Genomic DNA, 27751 nt, shown 5'->3' with positions numbered 1-27751 from the left:
TTGCCAACATTGACACCAATGTACAAAAGTCCACTTTGATCATGAATATTGTTTGCAGTCAATTTGTAACCATCATACAAGCCATGATGGTACTATTTTTTTGAAACGTTTGAGGGAATTAGGGAAAAGCAGGAAGTGTTAAGCTTTCTCTTTGCCTTAATACCTGCATGTCAAAAAGCAGAGGGTGGTGTGATTATTATGTACTGCACAGAACATGATCCTAAGTTTTTATTTAGTGTTTTTACAATAATTTACAACAGTTCCTTGTGGCAAACTGGTGTTATTTCACACAACCATTGAACAGATCAGTAAAATAAGTAATTCAAAAACAAATTAAAACTCCTGTATGTTTATCCCAATCACCTTTCCTGAACAACATTAACAATTTCTTGAACATTTTAAAGTCACAATCCTAAGCACATTTACTTAGAAGCAAGTCGCACTGAAATCACAGGGATTTAATAAAATAAATGTGTTTAGAAACCAGCCAGTTTCACACATAACCATCTTGTTCAGAAGATTTAGCATGGTAAATTAAGAACGTTGTTCCATGACAGATGGTAGCCTCAATCCCATGACTCATCAGGTGCACTTATATTTGATGCTGTAAATCCTCCACCTCCTCCGCTGTGGTGATTCTCTTTGCCATGGTAAACCTACATTAAATCAAAGTTGAGCAGATTTTCAAAACTATATATTGCAATGAGAAGGTATGCAACATGATTACTTTTCTTCTTGAAGTACCTGCCAGATTCTGGCTGCCCAGAGATCACAAAACTTATAGCCATCAGTAATGAACACCAAATATTCTGAAATAAATGAGCTCTATAGTTCACTTCCACATTTGTGGTCTGAAGGACCAGGTGGGCAGCCTGGGAGTCATTTTGGACTTGCATCCATGGAGGCGCAGGTTAATTCTGTGTCCAGGGTGGCTGTCTACCAGCTCCTTCTGGGACGCAGGCTGAGATCCTACCTGCCTGCAGACTGTCTTGCCAGAGTGGTGCATGCTCTAGTTATCTCCCGCTTGGACTACTGCAATGCGCTCTACGTGGGGCTACCTTTGAAGGTGACCCGGAACCTGCAATTAATCCAGAATGTGGCAGCTAGACTGGTGACTGGGAGTGACCGCCGGGGCCATATAACACCGGTCCTGAGAGATCTGCATTGGCTCCCAGTACGTTTCCAAGCACAATTCAAAGTGCTGGTGCTGACCTTTAAAGCCTTAAACGGTCTTGGCCCTGTATACCTGAAGGAGAGTCTCCATCCCCATCGTTCAGCCCGGACACTGAGATCCAACGCCGAGGGCCTTCTGGCGGTTCCCTCATTGAGAGAAGTGAGGTTACAGGGAACCAGAAAGAGGGCCTTCTTGGTAGTGGCGCCCGCTCTGTGGAACGTCCTCCCATCAGATGTCAAGGAAATAAGCGGCTATCCTATTTTTAAAAGACATCTGAAGGCCGCCCTGTTTAGGGAAGTTTATAATATTTAATGCTGTATTGGTTTTTAACACTTGATTGGGAGCCGGCCAGAGTGGCTGGGGAAACTCAGCCAGATGGGCGTGGTATAAATAATAATAAATTATTATTTATGATGATGTTCACAATTTATCTGTTTAATCTGTATTCAGAAATAGACTACATTATAAACTGGTCTTGTGCACAATAGCCCTAAGAAAATGACAAACTATACCACAACTCAACCAATACCAATGCCATTGATACTTTCATTTGGTAAGTTGTCAGATACAAATTTACTTACTATACTTGCAAATACTTGTTACCCTCTTGATTGATGTAACTGCAGCATGTTTATGTCTATAGATAACCTGAACCTATGGACTGTTGCCATTGCACAGAGTGCTCATATCATATCACCAAGAGAGTCCTGTAACAATATGAAGGCTCTCTATGCTCCACTCAAGATATTACATTACTGCTGAGAGACTGAAAACTGGCAACTCAGGCTTTCTGCGGTAGCTGCCACAGAGAAATCTTAACGCAAAACTAGTTTTTAACACCACATTAAAGGGAGTTAATTCCCGTTCCCACTGGTAGTTTTAGCATCTCTACGCAAGCGAGCACCTTGTTTAAACTTACATTATTAAACCAGAGCCATGAGAAAATAGCATCTGTATACAGAAAACCCCTGAGCCCCTGCCCCACTCTGGCAAATGTGATGAGCTCCCACCCACCCCTGATCTAGAACCTGAAGTGGTAACAGTGGATTGCTTCTAACCTCACAGGAAACAGCAGAAAAGCACTGTCTGCTTGCTTTTGCTGCATATGCATATTCCCTGGGAAGAGGTGTCTGCAGAGAAAGCAAACAGATGTCTTTTTTCCCTGCATCCCCGGGTAGAAGAATCGCTTAAGGAAGGCTGATCCTTGGAAAATGGGTTATTTCCCCCCTCCCCCTGGAAGCACATGCTGAGCAGGGGTTAAACTTGGCTCAGGTTTGCTGAATGCAGCTCTCACAGGGGATAAAAAAGCAAGTTTTTGAAAGGATGAGCTTTCCTGTTTTCCCTTTTCTAGGAAGCACCACTTACTTGTGCAGCAGCTGAAGCAACCTTTAACAGAGGGGCCCTTCAGAGAGCAGTTTGGCTCTCTGATGCACCTCCCACTCACCATCAAACCTCCCTGGGCTACCTTTAACAAAGGTGGTGCTGCAGAGAGTGGCTGGGTAAACTGCTCCCTGAAGCACTCCCCCCCCCCCTTTTATTATAGCTTCCTGGAGTGAGATGTTAAAATGGGCAGAGGGGGCTGAGGTGCTTCAGAGAGCAGCTTGTTTAAAAGTGTTCCTCAAGGCTCCAAAAACTTTCAAGATTACCCATTATCCAAAATAAAGTTTTCAGTGGTTCTGCTTAAGATTTACCTTTCGAGAGTCAACGGATGCAAACATATTTCCCCTTGGACTGCTAAAACCAATTCCACCAGAAGTACAAGCAATCTCTTCTAGCCACACTGGCACTTCTTGCTGAGCCTTCAAAGAAACGTGATAGTGTGTCATTTGTTTTGTGACTTTTGTGACTTTCAGTTTAGTAGTTAATAATAAAAGCAAATTTCCAGAACAAAAAAACTTACATCTGCAAGCACTTTGACTAGAGGCTGTGCAATAGGACTGTCTGAATTAGCATCAAAGAAAGAAGTTGCTTTGCCAATATTACCACAACGCCCAGTTCGTCCAATCCTATGAACATATTCATCAATTGTGGAAGGTAGATCAAAATTTATGACATGTTGAACATTTTCAATATCCAGACCTCTTGCTGCCACTGATGTAGCAACAAGAACAGGGCATTTTCCAGAACGAAAATAATAAAGAGCTTCTTCTCGCTCTCTCTGTTCCCGATCACTGTAAATAGAAAAATAATTACATCTCTTTACAAACGTGAGTGAAGTTCAGCGATTCTAATACACAAGCAAACAACACCAGCAATATTCTTATTCAAATGCATATTTGCCAAGTTAAACATGTAACTAAAAGCTAATATGTAGTGTTAAATGGCAGGAGAGGCCAACTTTGCAGATATTTAGGGTCATTCAAAGTTAGCAGCATATACGGCATGGCAAAAACACATTACATTTGTTCTGAGCATAAGTTAATGTATATTCTATTACAATTTTATTATTACAAAACTTTACAGCTAATGGCTTTTGGGGAGGCATTTCTTACTGTTTATCATAAAGTATAATTCTTGTCTCAAATAGTTGTGTGTTTCTACAGAGCTCAGAGAAATAAAGCAGTATATGAAAAGAGGAAAAATCTAAAGAGTGTCTATCAGCTCCTATCATGACTACTTCAAAAGTCATTCCATGGAATATTTATTCCAACTTTTAGAATCCCCTAAATGGTAAGTTCCAGCTTGTAAGAGGCTGGGAAACAAGTACACAAAACTTACTCTTCAGCTGTAGTTACCATAAACATATTGACAGTAATGTACAATAGTTATTTAATTAAACAAAAGCATATCTCATCTTTCAAAAAACAATGTTTTATTGACTTTGTATCAAAATACACAAATAATAAAAGTTAAAACCATTTAGAAGATCATAATCACTTCAATTCAGAGACCAGCCAAGATTTATACACCAAACATCCCTATGCATTCTCTGATGCTTTGGAGGTCTTTGAGTACAAGAGCAATCCTCCAGACTCTTCACTAGCTTCAAACTGGGTGGGGAGCTGTGGCACTCCTGTCAAGCTGTCAACAACTGGAAATATTCAGGGCAGCAAGAACCTCACTACTTTTAGAATTTTGGAGAAGCTAAAAACATTATCGGGGGGGGGGGGACACATACACACCTACCCTTTTCCAAGCTCAAAAGTGTATGAACCTCCACTAGGTTTGAAAGTGGTAAATGTGTATTAATATGCATGTAACCTGCTGGTGATTTTGCTTCATGTACCAAGCTGGGAGCAAAGAGTACATTGTAAAAAAGCAGCTGAAGTCCAGTATCGTGCCACGCTTTTGAGTTTCTGCTCAGATACAGCATAAACCACTGTTGCTTGTCCACTTGTGGCAATGTTGCCTTACAAGAAAAACAGGCATGCACAACTGTTTAACAAGTCTTTTGCTACCAACCTTTATGCATGGGAAGTAGCCATACATCCAAAATAAAACAGGAAGTAAATTCAGGAAGAAAGAAATGAAACCAACTGAGAACGTAGGTTTGGATTAGTATAAAGACCATAGAGTTAAAAGTCCAGATCCGACTGCAATCTAAAATGTTGAAAGCAATAGGGAGAGAAACAGGAAAACAAACAGTTGTAAAGAAGATACCTTGTGTAAGTTGCTTGTGTCATGTGCTCTAGCCTACGTACTGTTGAAAAGATTTCCTTTGCGTCTCTGGGCTGGTTTGGTACATAATACCCATAGAAATTTGGCCAACACTCTTGGCAAACATTCAGGGTTTGTTCTTGGGTTTGCTTTTGCAACCTGTGTCTACTCTATATTCATTTTTTGCGGGTGAGGGGAAGCAAAACCTCCTCAGAGCAAGTCTTTCACATAGGAGAAAAGGAGAATTGTACCCACAGTGTGACATCCACTCCAACAATATTTGATTAGGTGAGGCATTCTATCCATGTCACATGTACCAATGACTTATGATATGGTGCTATATGGATGAGCCTTAACTAGCTTCCCTCCCCTTCTACAACCAGGAGGTGGCATACTGCTGAAATAAGTTTCACTTTAAAGAAACTCATCTCAGTGTTATGTTCAAACCACAGACGACAGTTCCATAACTCATGGCATGAAGCTTGTTTTAAACAAGCACCTCTGATGGGAGCATAATTCTAAGCTAAATTACTTAAAAAGTAAAAATAATATCAGAAGCCCTTCTCCTTACAGTATGGGAGGAAGTGGGAGTATGCACGTCAGACTTTTTTTGCTCAGTGTTTTGAGATGAGCACACTCCCAATAAATCATGGTATGGTACAAGGTGCAAATGCAGTTTTCAAGTCATCTGGATACACAGAAAATTCTGCATTGCATTCTACTGTAGAATGGTGCACTTACCAAGTTATGCAAGCCCAGAAGTTTGAAACAATGCCTGAATGTTTTTTCTGTGTTTGAAAAAGACCACTTTAGAATTGACACTTTAGAAATGATATGTCAGGATACTTTTTTATTGTATGGAATAGCACACTAGTTGTACTGATAAATATATCCCCGTATGTTTACCCTGAAGCTGAGAAAGAACACTATTCCAAATAAGCAGAAGCCACCAGTCTCATACCTTACAAAGCTCCTCCTGAACATAAAAAAGCTACCTCAAGTGCAATAAAGACATGCTGCTACTTTATTAAGACAGCATACTTCTGAAACCAATACTTTTATATAGTGTGCTGAGGCTATACTGAACTTACTAAAGAATGGTAGAATAGATTGAAAATAAGGGCAAAGTAATATACACTGCAGGCAGTGAAAAGGGCAAATTGATGGTTAGGATAAATAAGAACAGACATAACATATAATGGAGCAAGTAAAGAACCATCTTGCCCCCATGGAAGGAAAGAACTTTTCTCTCTCCCTGTCTCTCTTTTTAAAAAAATCAATGCAGTTAGCTATTTGAATATCACCAGCTTATAGGGTGCTTTAAAAGTAACTGAATCATGATTTACTATGAATATATACTTACCCATGAATACTTGTTGTTGCTATGTTTTCTTGGCAAAGAAATGTTGCAATAAAGTCTGCTTTTTTCTTAGTTTCCACAAACACCATGGTTCGCTTATCACCTTTACAAAGGCAGACATAATGTTAAGATATATCTATTCATATAAAATAGTAAATCAATAGTTTTCAAGTGCCAGTAGTAATTCTGATGCCCATATTAGTAAGATTGTTAAAAATCTAGTTTCTTTGCTTTTCAGTATTTTCCGTTAAGCTACCAGACATTTACTCATCCCGGCTTTTCTCAAGTAACCCTCCTTAAAATATCATCTTTAGCTTTAGATTGAGAGGACTGCTTTATTTTTAGCTTTCTGGAGAATGTTTAGTAATTTTAGGCATTTTATGAGTAATAGTTATTAATAGTACTTCACCATATAACTTTCTACCATTTAGCACAGAGTACAGCTACATGCTTGGAATGAAGCCAGTAGTTTCTAGTAATTCCCACCATACTATATTAAGGAAAGTCCAGCTGGATCTGGTTAAGGGTCCATCTAGTCCAGCATCTCACAGAGGCCAACCAGATTACTCTGGGAAGCCAAGCAATCCATGAAGGCACATACACTCTCACTCTCTCCTGTTCTGGCTCCCCAGCAACTGGTACTGAGAAGCATGCTGCCTCTGAAATCTTCAGACAGTAATTACTAGTCATGGTAAGATGCAAAAGTAAGACTTGTAGCCTATACAAATAGGTTTTAAGGGACACACAGCAACAATCTTAAACGTTAACCAGTATAAAGTCAAATAAAAGCATAGAAAAAATATAAAATTCCAAATTGCACTTCCAATTAATTCTGTTAATTGCTAGACAAACAGACAATTGATATTAGAATGACTGACAGTATTTAAGGAAAGGACAATATTTTTGTCTGAGATTGAGGTGTTGCGAAACCCTAAAACCCAAGGCCCATCTGAAAATTAAAACACCTCTCTCATTAACTTCCTAAATACAGCAATCTGGATTAAGCAACATTGCACTTTTTTTTTAAACTACAATCCATAAATAAAGGTATATAGCATGGTTCTGCTCTCAGAGTTGTATCCAACATTAGACATACTCCAAATAGGCCCACTGAAGTTAGAATATACCCATTGAAGGTCATGGGCCAACTTGGCTGGCAACAATTAATAGTTTTCCATACCCAGCATTTCAGATTCCTAAGTAGTTTAGGGAGAAGGATACAAGTTGCACAAATCTATTCCAAATAAAAAAAAAAGAGTTATTTTACTGATGAATAGGAAAATTTATACTTTTAGCCCTGATTTCACACTGGTCCAAAAAGGTTTGGTTTGACCAACAAGCAGGCTATCCTTATCTCTCTAATGATCTCATCTACACATTCCACATATTCTGTGTCGATTGGTTACATTTCATTATCTTTCTAAGAGACCCGTTACATGGTAGTTACCTGTGCCATTGAGAATCTCAACAAGCTTCTCTCTCTTGTCATACTGATTCACTTTAAGTATTGTCTGCTGAACATCACTGCAGGCTCCACCTACTTGCCCAACAACAACAAATAAGTACTCTGCCTTCAAGAATTCTCCAGCTAGCCTTTAAAATGAACAAATAAATCAAGTTAACTTGGAAGTAACAGCTAAGTGGAGGAGAATCAGAGAAATAGCTTGGATAGTAAGGTGTTGTTCTAGTGTATATGCAAGAAAGCAAAAGTTAACTATCAGTCAGCTAGTTCTACAAAACACATATGTTCATATTATACATAGTCCTGCATGAAAATGCATTTTCCAATACTGTGTTCTGAAACATAACCAACTTGCACAATTGACGGGGACTCTTCATATGAGTAACAGTCAGATAAATAAATGCCTCTCGTATTAAATGTGCAGGTGTTGACCTTTCGGTAAAACTCATGTTGAAATGTTCTCACTCTTACTAGTGATTTAAAATTTAGGATTCATGTTTTTAAAATGAACATACCCACTGGCGGAGGAAGAGGAGTGCGGGGGGAGCGCACCACCCCTAGCAGCGTGGTCCCAGTAGGGTGCCATTGCGGCTCCCCCCACCGCCAGCGCTGGGTTCCCCACCCCCCAGTGCTGGAGCATGAAGCTCTGCCACTGAACATACCTCTGGATTTCTTCAGGGAAAGTGGCACTAAACATTAGTGTTTGGCGTTTTTCCTTTGGTGGCATGCCTGGAGATAAAATTAATTTCTTCATATCTGGGCCAAATCCCATATCCAGCATACGATCTGCTTCATCCAACACCAAATATTGTAGTTTCCTCAGCCCAATCTAAAGAAATTTAAAGTTAACCCAAAAATGAAGAAAACTGACTTCCATTGTATGTGACAGCTATACAAACTTAACATGGTAAAGTATTAAAAAAATGTATCTGCAACGCTTTTCATCCTACTCCCTTCGATCTAATGCTCAGCATAATTAAACTCCAGATGAAAGTATACATTAACTTCTACAACATGGTTGCCACCTAGTGGCAGCAGTAGGTTCCAGTTGTCAGGCTGCTACATTTAGGCAGGAACTGATTCACTTCGCACACAGTACAGCTACATCAGTGTTACCCACAGAAAACTCCACTAGTTACTCCACTAGAGTTCTATGATAGCAGGTGCTTCTGCAAGAGCATATTGACTCAAGAGATTACAGCTAACACATGCACATTTCAGCAGTAACCTTGGTAAGCATTTTATTTTATCACAGGAAACTGAGTTGCAAACAGCATCTGTATACTGTACATTGCCAACATAGATAATTTAGTAATGTAATACAGTAAGAGAACAGCACTTGTTCTTCTGCCTAGGTCAGTGCTAGGCCATCCTTAACAAAATATTTTCTATTTGTTTTGTGTCTGTATGTCTGACCGCTTGTAGTAAACCAGTGCCATAAAGGCAATTAAAATGTATTTCCATAATACTTAGTTGATGAGTCTCCAATTTTAAATTTTCCGTGTTTTGTTCTAAATATTACTATAAACCACTTGGTTTTTTTAATTATATAGTGGATTATCAATATTTGTTATAATGAGAAAACACTTCAATTTATGGGGAAAAAATTAGCACACGGTTCTCACCTTTTCTCTGCCTATGAAATCCAAAAGCCTTCCAGGGGTAGCACACAATATATTACAACCTTGCATTATCTGACGAAGTGAATGACCTGTTTGTGTTCCTCCATAAGTCACAACTGGTCTTATACAAGTTCTAGGCACAAGAAAATATATTGCATTTCTCATTTAGTGATAATAGTGAACACATTTCAATGTCTCAATACCCAGTTACATATTGACATAACACCGTGGCCTTAACAAAGCTGCATTATCTTCTTTTTATTTTATATTAATTGTTACCTCCTGTACTACAAATTTAATCTATCAAATATAAAATCCACTGAACAACCACATGCCCTTTGTGCATTTTAACAGGGCTTCAATTCAACATGATGAGGAAAACTCACTGAAAATGCATGGAGACTGTACTGCAGGAGTGTTTGATGGATTGAACCCAAAGTTACATGATCACATTTTAAACTCTTCCTGAATTTGCAAAAAGCATTTTGCTAATCTGATTTTGGAATCAAGTAGGCTATTTACTCTTAAAAACACAGCTATCAATATTTGAACACTATTCAATTTTAACAGAGACTGTTGAATCATTTCTGAAAAAACAAATAAATATAAGAAAATACAACACATTAGCTGTTCCCTCAAGACTGAATTCCAGAAGAGCATTAAGATATATTGCATGGTAAAGATAACACTGTCACTCTAATAAGATGTTAACCATTTTAAGTACTGCTTATAGAACAGGGGTTCGGCTATATAGGAATTGAATCTGGGATATCTAAAGATATCCAATATTAATTTATACTGGAGTCAGTATACTTCTCTCCAACTCAATTCCCTGAAGGTATGAATTAAGAGTTCCTGAATGGTTATTACTTTTACACATCAGTATGATGTAGCTGCTGTGGGGTCACCTGTGGTTTGTTTGGGAGAAACAAACCACAAGCTCTGGTGTGCACATCAATGCTAAGCCAATGCTCTGCTTTGTTTTTCTCTTATGAAATACCAGAGGAGGGTTCCACGAATGAGCAGTATGCATCAGCATATATCTGCAATAAAACAGACCACGACTTTCTTACAGATCATGCCTCAATGCTTTCAATACTACTTTATTTCTGATGGGAAGTTTCAGGTGTTTACATTGCCTTCCATAGACCAATGCAAACAGGCCCTTATAGGGTCAGATCCATCATTTAACATGCAGCTTGTGGAAGCTATTCACTATGATGTTTAATCTTCAAGAACATATTCAGAGTCATGCAAAGCTGGTAATAGGCCCAGGCTAAATGGGAAATGTAGGTCCCATTTAACCAAAGCCCCCCACCCCATTGCCTCTACCAGGGGTACTCGGGAGTAGGCCTCCTCAAAATCATGGGCCTATGACAACCGGCCCACCTACCTCCCCCTCTAGTTTTTGCCCTCACATGTTTATCATCAAATTCCCCTTTTCAGTACAATATACGTATTTATGAAGCAAGCATTTTGCTCATGTCAGAGTAATAAAAGTCAGAATACATTTGGCAATTTGCTTCACCAAACAGGTTCACATTTCACCACACCAACTTTGCAGGGGTTCCTTAATTACACAAACAGCACTTTTACAACCAAAATTCACTTACTAAACACACACTACTATCTTTGAGATTTAGCTTGTTCAAACACTTACCCATGTGCAAATTTTCTTGATTCCAGAAAGATCTGGTTTATCAGTTCTCTAGTTGGAGCTACAATTATACATTCTGGTTGTTGCTGTTGTTCAAATTGAGTGGCAGTAACTCCATCACGCATCATATGAGCCAAAATTGGTATAAGAAAAGCTGCCTAAAGGGCAAATATATTATAGTTGACAAGTTTCTCACGCCCCAAAAAAGGAAAACCCAGGATGTGTTCTCTAATCTCAGTGTAAAGAAGCCCACAGAAAGGAAAATTAGCAGAACATGTTCAAAAATAACTAGGTGACTATGGTCCATCATCTTTCTTTTCCCTCCTTCCTATCAATAAATAAATACATTTCTGGGAGGCAAACTTGGAATAATTCTTGCTTGAATCTTTGTTCCAAGTCCCATAATGAGTAGATCAAAGCACAATACACTAATACGCCAAAAGATGAGGCTGTTTATTCACTTCAGATGAAACTAAAGTATAGACCTAAAGGCAGCAGCAGCAAAGGAGCTGTATTAAAATATTCAACCAGTATACCAAATATGCACATTTTGACAACAAATTAAGATATTCACAGAGCACCTGTACTGGGAAATATGAACCATTGCACCAGTGGACATGACAGGATTCCCCCTTATTTTCCTTCTCCTAATGCTCCAGAACAGATTTTGGGAGGGAAGCAGATGGTAAGAGTACCAGTAACTGCTATGTGCCCAAGCAAGGCACCACAACTGAATACTGTCCATTATGTATTTTTCAATGCTATCTGTACCCTGCTTAAAGTAGGAAAAACCCAATTTAGCCTGATAAAGTGTTTTTTAAGTGAAAGCAACTCTCTTCACAATGAATATAGTTTCTAGTATTTCTAGAAAGTGACACTTATTTTCTTGTGTTTGTATGAAGCGAACTTTTTTCTAATAGGTTTTCATAATATAAATTAAGATGAGTTATAGGCACTTCAAAAATATGTTTTTCAAAGACAAAACCAAAATGGGATTTTGGTTGGGACCCAAACATAACATTCACAGAGAACTTATTTTTGTTGACCCACCATTTAAGACTCTCACAGTTCATTAATGGATCCCTACCAGTGATTCAGAAATCACCGCTTCAAATCCATCTTGGGAATGGATTGAAGTGCCACTGGGCAAAGTAAATAACCCGGAAATTAAATGCTTAAAAACCAAGTGTCAGATTATTATTGCGGCCCCAAATCCTCCATCTCAAATAGCAGAATCCATCATTTTATACTTACTGTTTTTCCAGATCCTGTCTGGGCACATGCCATTAAATCACGCCCCGCCATTATAATAGGAATACTGTATTTCTGCACTGGAGTAAGTTTAAGATATCCAGTTCTAGCAATGTTCTTCATTAATGTTGGACATAGATTAGCTTCTTCAAAGGTCTAAGAACAGAATGGACATGTTAAAAGCAAATAAAATTGAGAAAGCTAAGCAAATCAATACTAGCATCAAAAAAGCACAAAAAGAACATAAAGTAGCATTTTCTTGTTATCCCTAGCAACAAATGAGTAGAAATTAAGTGAATCAGTAGGTCCTTAAGTACTGTCCTTGAAGTACAGAAATATTTTTAAAATAAAAAGGCAATTCAAAAGTTTTGCTCTGTCTCTGGAATAGCAAGGCAGAGGCTAAAAAACATCTTTTCTAGGAGAAAGAGTACCATAACCTAGGGGTTACCACTAGCTCTCCTTATGTGCTCTTATTTTTTTAGCACAACCTGCAACCTCAAAACTGAGCAGGTGGCCAGACTTAATGATACCTCTAAACCAAGGACTTTTGGATGAATCCATTCTCTTTCTTAAAATAGCAAGCATTTGTAAACTGTAACCATTCACTGCAGTTTGCAAGACAGGGGGCCTCCTGCAGATAGCATCTCACCAGGTGGTCCATTCTGTATTATGTAGGAAACAGAACTTTAGCAGGGCAGCATAAACTCTTTGGAACTCCTTCCTGTTACACCCAACAGCTGCAGTCTCAATGCCTACTGAAGACCTCCCTTTTCCAACATGCCTTTTCAGTGAAAAGGTATATCCCAGTCTGTATTAGCTTTGAAATGGTTTACATATGTCTTATTGTTTATGTTTTTATTGTTCAGATGTTTTGAAGTATTTCATAGTATTTAATTCATAAATAAAACAAAATAAAAGCGTGTTATTGAGAGCTTCCCTAAGCATTTTTTGTATCTACGCAGTCCAGAGAGCAATATAAATGTAGGTTGAACTAATCAGTTACAGGAACTAATTTTAACACTTTAGGTCTTACAGATTCTTTTTTGTATAGCTATTTTTATAGGATGAAGTGGGGCTGGGCAGAGTAGGGCACAGATCCACTTTTTAAAAATAAAACAAAATCAATTATTTCACTTTATTTCTCAAATCAGCAAAGGAGAAAACAGGTTTCTGGTACATGAAATTTCTCTTCAAATCTGCAGAGTTTGGCAAAAAGAGCACTGTACACACCTAGTGGTTTCTTTATATGGCATCGCTGGGCATTTAAAAATGACATGACAGAAAACTGTAAATACAGCACAGGACACACTAGTAGTTACCACTTCTTTCTTTTAACCTTGTAACATAAAATCAACTGCGAGTACAGCTGATACCAATCAACAGCATTCAGTCTGAAAGGTACCTTACAATGGACTTTCTCCACATTAATATGAGGTGAAAGGATTACTGTTCTAAAGGAGTTCAAGAAGAAAATCTTGACCTTCTAACTTTTTTAAGATCAAGAAAAAGCAAAAGTCAAGTTGAATTGAGGAGTTTTTTAGAAGGCAAAGCAGCAAGTGAGCCTATGACTATAGTCCAATATTTTAAGTAGATGGGTATCAAATAACCCAAAACTTTGGTGACTGCACAACTGTTCAGTCTCTTGAGACTAACAAAGTTACTTGTTAGAAATATTTAAAGCAGCAGCACTAACCAGTATTGCTGGTGGGGGGTCATGTCCTGAAACTTCCACAAGAATGTTATCATATTTGTCAAAGTTTATCCCTGTCTGGTAATGTGCAAAGATGGCTTCTTCTTCTTCTGGTGGTGGTGGTGGTACGTATGTCACCTTTGGACCTGCAAACACAAGAGGACATATTAAATTTAATCCTTAAGAAGCAAGTGTGCTAGCTATATAAAATTTCTCCATTTCGTTATGTTTTGGGCAACATTCACCAATGTCTGCTTGCTTGGTGCACTGGAAATCTGCTTGCAGAATGCAACTTCCAGTTTCAATTCTCCCCCTTCAACCCCCATACTCTGCTCTAGAGTGTCTCCCAAACTCTGAAACAGATTTTGGGGGCACATTATGAGCTGCAGGGAGATAGGAGATGAAGGATAAGCCCCACTGTGCCAGTACATGTTTACAAGCATTAAGTTGGATGCCACCATCTGAGCACAGAATTTCTAGTAACATACATTTTGGGTACAACACAACCATATCTTCATTTTCACAACCACCACAATCAATTCGTGACAATGCTTTTCAGATTGTTTTACTTGCATTAATTTTTTTTCCTCACTAAAAAATTTAGTGACAAAATCAAAATTGTGTTTTTTTCTAAAATAAAATAGCTAGTGGATTCCTTGAATCCTATGAGCTTCTGGCAAGAAACAATATGGATAATAACATGTACTAGTACACTCTAGTCTTCTTCCTTTTATAATATATACATCTCCAATTATATGCACTATTTTAAATGTATGCATGACAAGGAAACAGTATTGAATACTGGCCGTAATAGTAAAACTAATCAGGAAAGAGTGGGAATAATTGGTGATTTGAGAATCGACTCACGCAACTAAGTAATTAAATATATTACTTATCATTTTTGAAAGTACTATTATATTTAAAACCTTTTTCTGTGAAAAAGCAAGAAAAGAAATAGCCACCTGAAAGTGTGACATCTGAATGTAATCGTAGCCATTTAATTTTTATTCCCAAAAGGTAGGTAGAAACGCTCTAGATATTTCAGTCATAATGTGCCATTAGGTATTTTAAAAGTTAAAAGCGGGAGCTGCCTTTATGTTTGTGAACATCAGTAATCGATCGATTTTCTTAATATCTCTTGCCACTTAATTTGCTCTAATTTAACGTACCAGCACCATCACCTGCTTCTGAATCACCATCCGATTTCCACATACCTTAAGCGAAATGAATGTTTGGAAGAAAACACTATCAGTAATAATAATAATAATAATAATAATAATAATAATAATAATAATAATACATTTTTATTTATACCCCACCCTTCCTGGTTCAGAAAACCGGGCTCAGGACGGCTAACAACAAATTTAAAACACTTAACTGATGCAACAAAAAAAAGCATAAAATACAGTATAAAACGTGAATAACAATAAATTCAGGATTCAAAAATCAATTTAGGGGGGAAATCCATCCAATAAACATTAGATGACTAACGAGGAGACCAGGGGAGAATTAGCTATGGGATCCCAGAGCAGGTAATCTTCATAAAGGGGGGGGGGGGAGAATAAAAGATCAGGCCAAGTTAAAATTGAAAGCCATGTGGAATAGCTCTGTCTTACAGGCCCTGCGGAAGGAAGTTAAATCCTGCAGGGCACTGGTCTCATGGGACAGAGCATTCCACCAGGTCAGAGCCATCACTGAGAAGGCCCTGGCCCTGGTGGAGGATAATCTGACTTCCTTAGGGCCCGGGACCTCTAAACTATTATTCATGGACCTTAAGGTCCTCTGCAGGGCATACCAAAAGAGGTGGTCCCGTAAATACGAGGGCCCTAAGCCACAAAGGGCTTTAAAGGTCAAAACCAGCACTTTAAACCTGACCCGATACTCCACTGAGAGACAGTGCAACTGGTAAAGCACTGGGTGAATATGCTCCCATGGCAGGGACCCCGTGAGGAGCCTCGCTGCAGCATTCTGCACCCGCTGGAGTTTCTGGGACAGTTTCAAGGGCAGCCCCGCGTAGAGTGAATTACAGTAGTCAAGCCTGGAGGTGGCCATCGCATGGATCACTGTGGCCAGATTGGGGCGGGAGAGGTAAGGGACCAACTGCTTAATGCGGCGAAGGTGGAGGAAGGAAACAGCCAGATATTTTTTAAAGTTGCTTATATCTAAATAATTATTTATTGTTGCAATGTGCATACTGCTTTTCATTCAGAGAATACAGGACACTTTACACAACAATTAAAAAGTACAACACAAACAATATTCCAGAAATTCACTAAATTCAAAACTGAAGAACTAGCATTAGCAGCTAGGAAAATACCACAGCGAAGAGTCTTTGTTAGTGAAAGCAAGTAACAGTTTGTTGCCACCTCTCCACAGGGAATAGGTAGTTGCTGCCACAGGGAATTCCTGCTGATATAAAGCAGGTCATAGCACAGCCAACAGGCCATCTCCATAGACCTTAGTGACCAGATGGGAAAAAGTAATTTGAATAACCTAGTCCTGAGCTGAACCTGTTAAAAGGAAATCCCACACAATACATTACACTAGTCGAATCATCCAGTTACCAATCCATGGATCAAGCTATTTCTGTTCAGTAACTGGGCACAGTGATCAAAACCAGTAGGTGCTCCTAGTTACTGAGGTCACCTGGGCCTCTAGTGACAATGATGGCGCAAGGACCACCCCTAGAATGCAGGCCCCTCTCTTCTTTCTCATCCAAAACAAACAAGTTCCCCACTTGCTCGTAGGGTCTCCATCTTATCAGGATTCCCTTTGAGTTTATTGGCCCTCATCCAGGTACCAGTATGGCTCCTCTAAACTCAGATGTGATAGAGAAATAGAGCTGTGTGTCATTAGCCTACTGGTGCCTCAAATCTCCTCAGATTCACTTTCAATGACTTTATATAGATGCTAAATAGTATAAGAGACAATGTAGTATCTTGTCCCCCCCCCAATATTACTTTCTGGAACCCAACAAGCAAGAAGGAGAGGAACCACTAATACAGCACAGTGACTCCAACACCCCATTATCACAAAGTCAGTCATGGACGATACCATGGCTGAAGGTATCAAAAGCTGCAGAGAAATCAATCAAAAGTAGAGGATCCAGTAGCTAAGGAATCAGGAACCTAATAGGAGAGCCAGAAGAGGGAATGGCCTGCACACATGTATACCCTCTACACTTACAGTGACCTCCTTCAAGCACCATATTTTTTTTGCCCATGGTGACTGTAACAGGGACATCATACCCATTCTCCCCCTGCTCTCCTTGCCCAGGTATATCCCAATCCAGACTCCCAGCCTGTGAACACCCAACCACACACACCAACAATGCTACACTTGACACACCCAAATATATATCCAAAACTCAATCGCACCACTCACATACCTCTTCCAAACCCTCCAATTACTTCTTCATTGCTTCCTTTGTAGCCACCTGTTTAAAATGTTGAAAGGAACTGTTAAAAGATAAAAGCAGTTTTAACAATACAATTAGAAAGGATCCGGCAATTATATTGCAGATCCTTATGCTAGGAATTCAAAGTGAAAAGATATGGGACTTGGCCGGATTGAGACAGATTGTCAGGCACCAAGGTTAGTAATAAACAAAATAGTTATGCTTAGAGACAAAAAAAGTCAAAATAGAAATGTTTTATGTGAACAATGGATTCTTACCTCTGCCTCCTCTGCCTCTGTTTTCAGAGTCCCCTAAAAAGCAAATGTGGAAGAATGTGGTTACAAATGAAGCGCAATGTAAAACCAATCACCAGTCAATTTACTGGTTTCTAGATTGTGCATGTCTATAATCTACCATTTTAGTCACATCAACTGCCAACAATTCCATGCAATTTTCAAATCAATACCAAATCAAATCAATACCACCACAGAGACAAAGGGAATAAAGCCAACTATATATATCAAATTTCACTTTTAATTCTTACCAGTTGAAGCACCAAACCCTCCTCTTTTGGAACCAAATCCACCAAAAGTCTGTCTTCTATCTTGTTTCTCAGTTTCATCATCTGTTATAATTGAACCCAAACATAAGGTTTTCATGCAATGGTATAATATAAATATTTTAAATGTTAAAAGCAACTTTTCTAAAATAGCACTCTCCAGCCCACATGAACTACTAGTATTTAAGAAACAACTACTGTATTAGCATTTAAAAATACATCTTACCAAGTAAAAGAATTATAATACAGACTGATATTAAATGAATAAAAACTTAAATCATACCTAATTCACTCAAATACTGAAAAAGTGTATTTTTGAATGTGTTGAGTTCATAGTTCACCTTACATTAATTACCAGGGATAGATCAATTTGAAATAAACTTGTACTGTGGTTCTTTTCTTTTATTCTTATAAAATGCATGGGGTTAAGTTATTAAGAAACACTGCCACATTTTCTTCATACCACTCATTTGTATGTGAGTTCTCTCCTAGATGTGCACTGAGATATTTCCCCCTATATCTTATGCTCATTTCACCATGTAATCCTTATCTTCTTCTGGTCCAACATTACAATTTAAAAAGTTTATATACATCTGGGATAAAAACAAATATTGGTCTTAATCTGTTGGTAACTAATGACTCTTCAAGACAGTGAGTCCATGTAAAGGTTTTTTTCCTCCCCAAATAAGAGTATTTGTGTTAAGGTATCAAAAACAAAATCTTAACCACAAAACCCATCTGACATATTTTCATTTCTAGACTCTCCAGGCTAGACTGAGTAATTACATTTTACTTGGTTACTAACACAATTAAAAACTATAGAGCTTACTTCCAAATCGCCCAAATCCTCCTCTGCCAGATCCTCTTCCACCCCTATTGCCACCAGCAATCATTCCTTGAGAACAAAAACACAACAGTATTTGATCAATAATTTTCTGATCTTAACAGAACTTATGTTCCAAAACCAGCAAGGAAGAAAAAGCAAGCATGGGAATTCTAAGCTTTGTTGTTTTTAGGGCTTTACCTCCTCTCCTAGGAGCTTCTCTGTTTGACTGGCTTTCTTGATCATCATCAACTACTTCTATGACAAAAATAAAATAAGCAATAAAAAATTCTCAGTTCTGCAGATACTTAAAAGTTATCTTAAGGATGTAAGCAAAGCTCACATTTATCTTTCAATTTATTAAAAAACAGGTGTTTATTATTATTATTAAATTTGTACACCACCAGACAATCATCAGACAATCACAACTTATTTCTCTATACCAAACATGTGCAAATATTATTGTACTATTGCTGGGGTTATATATTTCCTCACAAAAGCGACAGCACGCTGAGGTCCTGAGCTGTATAATGCTATATGGTCAAAACTAGCAATTTGAACTGAGCCTGGAAACTGATAGGCAAGCAGTCATGTCAGAATTGCTATTTTATGTTCAGACCGTCCTGCCACAATCAACAATCTGGCCAAAATCTGCATTTTTCAAACCATCTTCAAGGGCAACCCCATGTATAATACTGTACATTGAGGCTGCATTTTAATATTTTAATGTTTCAATATTTTAATGTTGTATTTTAATCTTGTTTTTAAGTTGTATTCATTCAACTTGTTTTTATTATTAGCTGCCCTGAGCCCGGCCTTGGCTGGGGAGGGCAAGGTATGTATGTATGTATGTATGTATGTATGTATAAATAAATAAATAAATAAATAAATAAAATAATTACCACACTCCAGTAATCCAACCTAGGTTTCCAGAGCTTAGCCATCTAGAAAATTATCATGGTCAATTTTATCAAAAGTTACTGAAAACTCAAGGAGAAATAACAGGGATGCACTCCTCCTGTCCCTCTCCCAACAGAGGTAATCATACCAGGCAACCAAGGCCATTTTCATGGTAAAACAGGGGCTATACAGTACATTATAACTGTCTTGCTTTGTATATAGTCTAGAAAATATATTTTAATGAGATTTTAAAGTATATCAACAGATAGAGGACTCTGGGGAGGTTTGCAACTGTACCTCTCTCAAAGCTTGAAAACTTCCTTTCTTCAAATCTATTTCCAGATGTAGCTGTAGAAAACAAGAGAAAGGCAAGTGTTCTACAATTCCATTCACTCACATTTCAAAGCACACATGAACATTTTAAGTAGCCCTGAGGAACATTAGCATTTATTCCCAGAATTTCTATCCCTCACTAGTGCCTGTCCTTCCCTCTTCTTGGCCCATTGTCTGCACTGGCCGCCTATAATTAATACATATTTAATATGGCAGAGAAACAGCTAAAGTCACATGACTATATTGCATGCTGAAAGTAAGCTGTTTATTTTCTCCTTTTTGATACATTTTTAGCACAATCCAATGCACATCAACTTAGAAGTAAAGCCTACTGGATTCAGTGGGGCAACTCCCAGGTAAATGTCCATAGGGCTATAACCTCAAATTGATATTTCGCTCCCCCTCCCCTGCAAAAAAGACCCTACAATGCAAGGCAACGGTTCCCAAAATGTGGTGCATAAGACCACTAGAGGTCTACGAGCTTCATCCTGGTGATCTGCAGTATGCTGGCATTAAATATTTATGCTGATTTTAACTGTATCTTTGTTTTTATTGCATTACAAGAAATAAAAGCAGTAATAAAAATTAAATTAAATGCAATTAATTTGACACAATTTATTACAGTTGCTACAACTGGCAGAAAAATCATTAAGTGGTTCAACAAGACCCTCAGCAATTTTCCAGCACTCCTTAGAGGGAAAGGTTTGGAACCATAGGTAAAAGATATAGAGACACACGTTTCAGTTGAACCAGAATGAATACTCGAAGCATCCTCATATTAAACATTACACTGATTTCAATTATCATGATTTACATTTACCATTAAGAATATATTTTTATCAAATTACACTATCAGCTCTCTCACGAAATGCCTTAATTTTTATCAAATAACTTTATGCACACTAGAGCTTTTTCAAAGTTACTGAAGCAGTTAGAACTATTTGACCAAGTTAGTTCAACATTTAAAAGCGTGGTTAGGATTAAGATAAAATAGCAGATGCCAGCAACAACCAGCACCTGCATGTGATAAACACAAGTTTGACCAAACAATCTACCTCGGTTTCCAAAAGTCCTTCCACTTCCAAATCCACCTGTTGGTTTGTCTTCTCCATTTGGTTTTCCACCAACACCTGACAAATGTTAAAAGATTTGTTTACCACAGATGATTACTTTCTTTACTTTGTTTAGATATACAGTGGTACCTTGGTTTAAGAACAGCCCTGTTTACGAACTATTTGGTTTATGAACTCCGCAAAACCGGAAGTAGTGTCCCGGTTTGCAAACTTTACCTCAGTCTAAGAACGGAAGCCGAATGGTGGAAGGGCACTGGCGGCAGGAGGCCTTATTAGGGAAAGCGCACCTAGGTTTAAGAACGGTTTCGGTTTAAGAACGGACTTCTGGATTGGATTAAGTTTGTAGACCAAGGTACCACTGTACTGAAGACTGTTCAGTATGAACTAGTTTGCATAAGATGGTATGCCAATGTGCAGGCTCCCAGAAGGCCCTGCAGTCACTTTGCTCTTCAGTTGTCTTTTCACTGTCAAGCTGTGTTGAACTGAACTAAGAAAAGGTCTACAGCTTGTGGTCAGCAAGAAGAGAACTATGAACTCTAGCTTTAGCTCAGCACAGCGCAGCAGTAAGGACTAGTGAAGAGCAACGCTGCTACAATCTCCTATGAGAGTCCAGACATTGGTGTGGCCTCAACAAGGAATAGTTTGGCCTACTGTGTGTTGCAAGCCTGCTCTATGGCTCAGTTCAAACACTGATGCAAAACAATTACCGTACTCACCTCACTGCAATGCTTCCTTATTACAGCATATTGCTAAACTTTGATCTAGTACTAATAGCAGAGATTAGCACCCAACTTGTGTGTCTGTCTACCCTTGCACTGCCCAAATACTTCCATCCTTTGCTTAGTGGGAAACTTGCTTGTACTTCTGACAATTATTTAATGTTATTTCTGAACGCAGTCAATGGCTGTATTTAGTTAGGCCTTATCTTGACTTAATACAGGCATTTTTCTCTTCCCTCTACATAACCCAGGAATTGTTTTTACAGCTAACACTGCAATCCTAATCTTTGCCTACTCAGAATGCCTACTGAATGCAATGGGGCTTACCCACAGGTATATGGAGCTAGGATGGCAGCCCAGGTTTCCCTTCAAACTATGATGAATGGCTTCCAAACAAGCCAAACTATGAAGCCAGAGCCTAAAACTGGCTTTATATTCTTGCTTTTTTGAAGTAAGGAATAGTGAGCTTCCAAATTAACTAATGACTTCTTGGCTCATACGTGCAGTTGTTCAAAGGTATATGTGTGCACACCTGTCTCACAACACAATGAAAGAACTCACTAAGTGATGTTAGCCGCCCTGAGCCCGGTCTTGGCCTGGGAGGGTGGGGTATAAATAAAAATTTACTTACTTACTATTTACTAAGTATCTCCTATGCCCTTTCCCATACAAAGCCGTCTATGTAAATGCTCTGACCCACATACCAAAGGGATCTCATCTCCCCATCTGGCCAGCAGTCATTCTCGCTACAGCCAAAATTAGGCTTCATAAAACTCACCTAGTACAGCTTATCAGAGGCTTTTTTCTAAACTAAACACTGCATGGGCAGCCATTTCAGTGGAAGGGTCACAGTTGAGATGGTGATGGATGAAAAGGTTAACCTTCTTTTACCCTGTACTGTGACTTCCGTCTCCCAAAAATAGGCACCCCTGATAAGCTCGTATTGGCTCCAATAAGAACACCTTTTCCTAGCCTAATTGTAGCAGAAAAGGGAGATTAATGTGCAATACTGGATGTGTGCATGCATGCTATGTGTGTTTGCATATGTAACACAATGTAGGGTGGCCCCACCCATGTTAATTTAGACCATGCCACCACTGGCATATGGCCCCCAGAAAGCTGGTCATTGGGGAATGCAGCCTTCAGGCTGAAAAAGGCTCCCCAGCCCTCCAAAAGGCAAAAAGAATTTTTAATTTTAAGGTGTTCAGGGAAGTAGCATAGCATCACTCATGGCCACAACTGTTTTCCAAAACCACCATGCATGCAGTGAAGACACATACCAACATTAAGTTACATTACTGTGCCCAGTGAAAAGCAAAAGGTGTTCATGCACAACATTAAGAGACATATTTAGAGAGCCTGATATGATTTATACTTCCTAGAACACAAATGGGAATATATAGAAATATATACCTCCAAACGTACGACCCCAAGGAGCTGCATTTTCGGTGGAACCACGTCCTAAAAAGAAGTTATTACGTTGGACATTTTGAAGATGTTCATAAGGTACATGTTCAGAAGTACAGTTAAATATTAACAGATCTGCTGAAAACTCAGATACTTATGAAAAGGTAAGCATAAAACTATTAACAAGCTGGCAGTGGTTCAATGCACAAACTTTCAAATGACACAACATAATAAATTATACTGATGGTAGAACCTTCTGGCTTCACATACTAAGTTATCTTAAAGCATAAATACCCAACAAAACCTCTATTTACCTTTAACCACTTTGCCAATATTCTTGGGGGCTTAATTTAGCTATTGCCTGTATTCTTCTATTGTGCTGAGTATTTAAATATTAAATATTTAAATATTCATGCAATTAAACATCTTAGGAACTAAACGCACATTGGTTGCAATAAACACTAGTAATTATCCATAAACTGCCATAATGGGGGAAGGAAGGAATCCTTAAGAATTACTCAGCATTCTCGACAAAAGGTATAAATATCTGGCTCTAGCCATTCAAGGAAAAAATCCTAGATGAATGGACTTTTTAGGACAAACAAAAAATCAAAGCAATGTGCAGACTACTTCACAAAGTCCGTTTGTTCTCCAGGTGCAATCTAACTCAGTATGCAGCACACTTCTATACGTGTTTCCTTAGAAGTGTTCAATGAAGCTTCGGACTATAGCGCAAGTCCACAAACTATCTCTACAATGTTAAAAAGTGCCGATTCATGTAACATCATGCAAATAGGGTACTAAATAAATAATAACTCACTTCTTACAGAACACAGAGGGAGAAAACTGAGTTTCACAAGTATGATCTTTTTAAGAAGCAAACATAAGTTTCATCAATCTAGATCAGGCATAGGCAAACTCCAGCCCTCCAGATGTTTTAGAACTACAATTCCCAGTATCCCTAGCTAACAGGACCAGTGGTCAGGGATGATGGGAATTGTAGTCCCAAACATCTGGAGGGCCGGAGTTTGCCTTTGCCTGGTCTAGATGGTAGCACTGATTGTAGGTAGCTGGCCAGAGTGTTCCAGATTAATCAGACAGTAGTTTTTAATTACTATTTTTCTTCTTAATAGAAGCATTTAAAGTAATAGAGGTAGCAGACTTGGTACTGTAGAAGAGGAATTTATTTTCCCTTTCTCACAGCAGGAAAATTGCCTCCGATATATTTCTTGCTGCAAATACGTTTTCTCTCTTTAAAAAGTAAAAATTCTTTTCTTCACCAATACTGTTTTATTCAATTGCAAATTTATGCAGACCAATTAAAAAGGATCAACAACTTATATTTAGCCCAATTCACCCTACAGCCCAGCTGTAGGGCTTTCAAACCCCTCAGGTGAACTTAATTTCAACCATACCATAATTAAACTCATAACTGATCTCATACAAGATTTCATAGTCAACCCAATTTAACAGGCTTCAACTGTTAGGAACACTTGACTACAAAGTTTTTGGTACCAGCTTTTTTCTAGACAGAATATTCCTTTTTAAAGTCCTTATCACATACCTGGGGGGGTTGCATTCTGATTGAAATTGCATGAGGTTTCATTTGCTCCTGTAGACAAGCTGCCCTACAATAAAATAAAAATAATTTTATTATTTGTACCTCGCCCATTTGACTGGGTTGCGTGAAGAGTTAAGACCATGCTGGAACTACTATACCAACCATTCGCCCCTGCCCCAAGTATAGTCTACTAGAGCCTTGCTTTTAACCACTCAACTGGTCGCCAGAGGATTTCAGAGTCACATTTTTTTAAAAATTGGTAGAAGGATGGAGTGTCCAAGCCTTACTCAAGCAACCCACAATGTGTCTATGTTTGGCATGGAGAAAGACACTTTTCCTACTCTCTGCTTAATATAGCAGCGAAGGAAAACTTCTGTAGAAAGGGATGGAGCATTTGATGCCTCCAGCTGTCTATTGTGTTTTTATATTTTTATATTTCTTTAATCAATTGATATCCCACTCTTCCTCCTAATGGAGTCCGAAGTGGTAAGACTCCTCATAAGCATCCAGCAGGCAAACCTTCTGCATGAATAGCAGAAAAACAAGGCATGCTAGTAAAGATGGGGCAAAGCCATCTGTGCATTTGACACCAACCTAAGTATCTATGCTAGAAGCATGCAAGGCACAGCAGCCCCCTGCACATCCAGCCCAAGTACAAGCAGAATGACCTGCAGCAGAGACACGAATCACATCATTTCTCCACTGCACTTCTACACTGCACATGTAGAAAAATGAGGCCTCTTCCTGCATGCTCAGCATATAAACATAGAAGAGCTGCTCACATGGATAGTATAGTACTGGATCAAATAATCCATGAAAAAATATCCCCTTCTATTCCATGAACGTTCAAGCCACCATCCACATAACAGATGCTTGGGGCAGGGGGAGAGAGAAGAGGGAGAAAATAAATCAAGGTGACAGCAAAGTTCAGAGACAAAATAAGGCAATAGCTCAATCCTCTGCATGCTTGCTTCTAACGAAGTCAAAATCAAATAAAAGTGTCGCATTCTTAAGTTAACTCTGTATAGAAGTGCATCCTAAAGCTGCATCCAAAGAGCAGCTTCCAATCGTGATTATTGCTCAAAAAAGCAAAGCGAGAGTACCTAAGAATTAGGCTTTGTCTACATATGTGTAGCATGAAGTAGGACTGAAATACAAAAGTAGAATAGCCTGTGCCACTTCAAAAAAAACCCTTTCCAGCTAATAAGAAGATGACTAGGCCAGAATATCTCTCCTTAATGTACACTAGTTTACTTCCAGGGGAGATCAGTTCATATTACAGTCAAGCAGTATCTAAATGTTATCAAAACAAAGCCAATAAATAAAAACACGGCACTCTCAAGTGGGTCTTAAAAAGTCCTGGAGCTCAATCAATAAAGTTGCCATGCATCCAGAATTTCCCAGAAATAGCCAGCAATCGGCTGTTGGAAGCAGTGTCCGGGCACAATTCACTGAAACTTCTGGGAAAATCTGCATGTATGATAACCAATGTCGACAGTGTCATTTTTGGCAATTTTTCTTTAAAATTTAAAATCTCTCAAAAACTTCAAAAAATAAAATAAAAAGCTCAAAAACTTTTCCATCTGGATTTTCACTTTTTGAAATATGGCAACCCACTGGAATCTCCCCTCCCACTTTTCCCACCAACCCACTCACACCCAAAGAGACACATTTACAGGACTACAACGCAATGGGTATGTTGGCCAGAGACGAGGAGGAACCTCTTCACTCATCCTGATTTGTGGATTCCCTGGGCAACCCACCAGCTTTTCGAAGCTGGGCTGAAAGTGGGGCAAAGCAGTCCTGCCACCTCCGCCCGTGGTACTGCTCCTGTTGTCATCTGTGATCTCCTCGTCCCAGTCTTCCTCCTCCATAGTGGTACCCTCAGATATAACCTACTCCGAATCGGCCCTGTGATTTGGGAGAGGGGGGGGGGACCAAGAACACGTGAAACAAGAACAGCGGAAGAAGCGGCCTCTCTTGAACCCCAACGCCACGTTCGCATCACCTCAGACTGAACTACTGGCTGCAATTTCCCCCCCCCCCATGGGCGTAGTCAAGGGGGGCAAGTGCCCCCCGGAATACTTAATTAACCAATTACATCGGTCCTGCTACGCCCATACCCACCCCGTCCAAAGCCTGCCCCACCCCGCAGTTCTCCTCCCCACACCTGTCCCAGGCCAACGCCCCTTTTCTCTGCCTTCTCACTCCGGCTTCAAGCAGCCCGCCACGAGGCGCCGCCCGGGCAACGGACCTGTTCCCGCCCAAAGCGCGGCTCACCCACTACCGCTACCCCGTCTTCTCCCCGAAGGAAGGGGAGAAGGGAGGCCGGACCGTTAACCCCGCCCAGCGAGCGCCGGCCCGCGCGACGGCTCTATTAACGCCTCCCCTGACGCGAACGGAACACCTCGTCACCTACCAACCAGGCAGCACGTGCCGCAGCTGCCGCCGACGCCGCCGCGGCTCTCGCCGCTATTGCTGCTTACCCTCCTCAGCCCCTCCCCCCTCCGTGCGCGCGCACTCGCCCTCGCCGCTGCTCCAGCCCCTTGCCGGGGCTTCGGTCACGTGTCGCTTTCGCCTTCGCTGCCTTCCTCACCTCCCCGCAACACCCCCGCCAATAGCAGGGCCGCTGGGGCTTAGGAGAGCTGCTCAAGGCGCGGGAGAGGGGAGGTTAGGGCAGTAGCGTAAAAAAAAAAAGGAGCTCCCAGCCTGCGCTTCTGACGTAGCGCACCTCACCCCCGTTCCTTTTTTTCTTTCCTGCGAGAGTTGCGGTTTGTCGCCGCCGCCGCCGCGCGCGCGCGCGCATTCAGTGGAAAAAAAGAGGAAGACTTTGCCCTCAGGGTGTTTCCTAGCAAACTTTGTTTGCTTGCCTAGGACGCAAAGCGTTCTCGGGACGATCAAACACGCGTGTGCTTTATTTGGAAATCAAGCCCCGTCGATTTAAGCGGGACTTGGTGCACCCGCTCTTAGTTAAGTGTCCATAGCACGGCAAAGCCTTTGTACTTTTGCCAGCTTTCCTGCTACTGCTGGTGGTTTTGGTTTCGTTTCTTTTATTCCTGGAAAAACGAAAGTCTCGCTGTGTCTGAAGTTTCGTTACTTCGTTACTCCCCACAGGCTTCTGGTTCTGGAGTTCATTCCGCCCCATTGCAGGAAGGGCGTGCGTGGC

General features: G+C 39.7%; 1 protein-coding gene across 16 annotated transcripts; it reads right to left on the bottom strand.

The window, feature by feature from the left end:
* Positions 1–215: 215 nt before the first annotated feature.
* On the bottom strand, positions 216–27751 carry DDX4 (DEAD-box helicase 4). 16 transcript variants are annotated; one of them, XM_083576129.1, is made up of 22 exons: positions 27005–27751; positions 26349–26496; positions 24589–24652; positions 23031–23078; positions 20881–20955; positions 19790–19840; positions 18794–18850; positions 18599–18664; positions 17755–17835; positions 17489–17521; positions 17202–17249; positions 14983–15027; positions 13817–13959; positions 12127–12279; positions 10876–11030; positions 9219–9348; positions 8256–8422; positions 7579–7724; positions 6135–6234; positions 3075–3345; positions 2866–2973; positions 216–656 (listed from the first exon to the last, which is right to left on the bottom strand). In XM_083576129.1, exons 2-22 carry the CDS (start codon positions 26457–26459, stop codon positions 567–569), a joined length of 2142 nt encoding a protein of 713 aa, XP_083432255.1. In that variant the 5' UTR covers positions 26460–26496; positions 27005–27751; the 3' UTR covers positions 216–566. The 16 variants fall into 16 exon arrangements, with proteins under 16 accessions (XP_083432255.1, XP_083432263.1, XP_083432258.1 ...); XM_083576137.1 differs by having other exon boundaries at positions 26307–26496; positions 27005–27747; XM_083576132.1 differs by having other exon boundaries at positions 27182–27605.

Source organism: Podarcis filfolensis (assembly GCF_964270895.1).
Source record: "Podarcis filfolensis genome assembly, chromosome: 11".
Classification (NCBI taxonomy): Eukaryota; Metazoa; Chordata; class Lepidosauria; order Squamata; family Lacertidae; genus Podarcis; species Podarcis filfolensis.
Note: the sequence above shows the minus strand (reverse complement) of the source record. Positions and strands in the feature narration are given on the sequence as shown.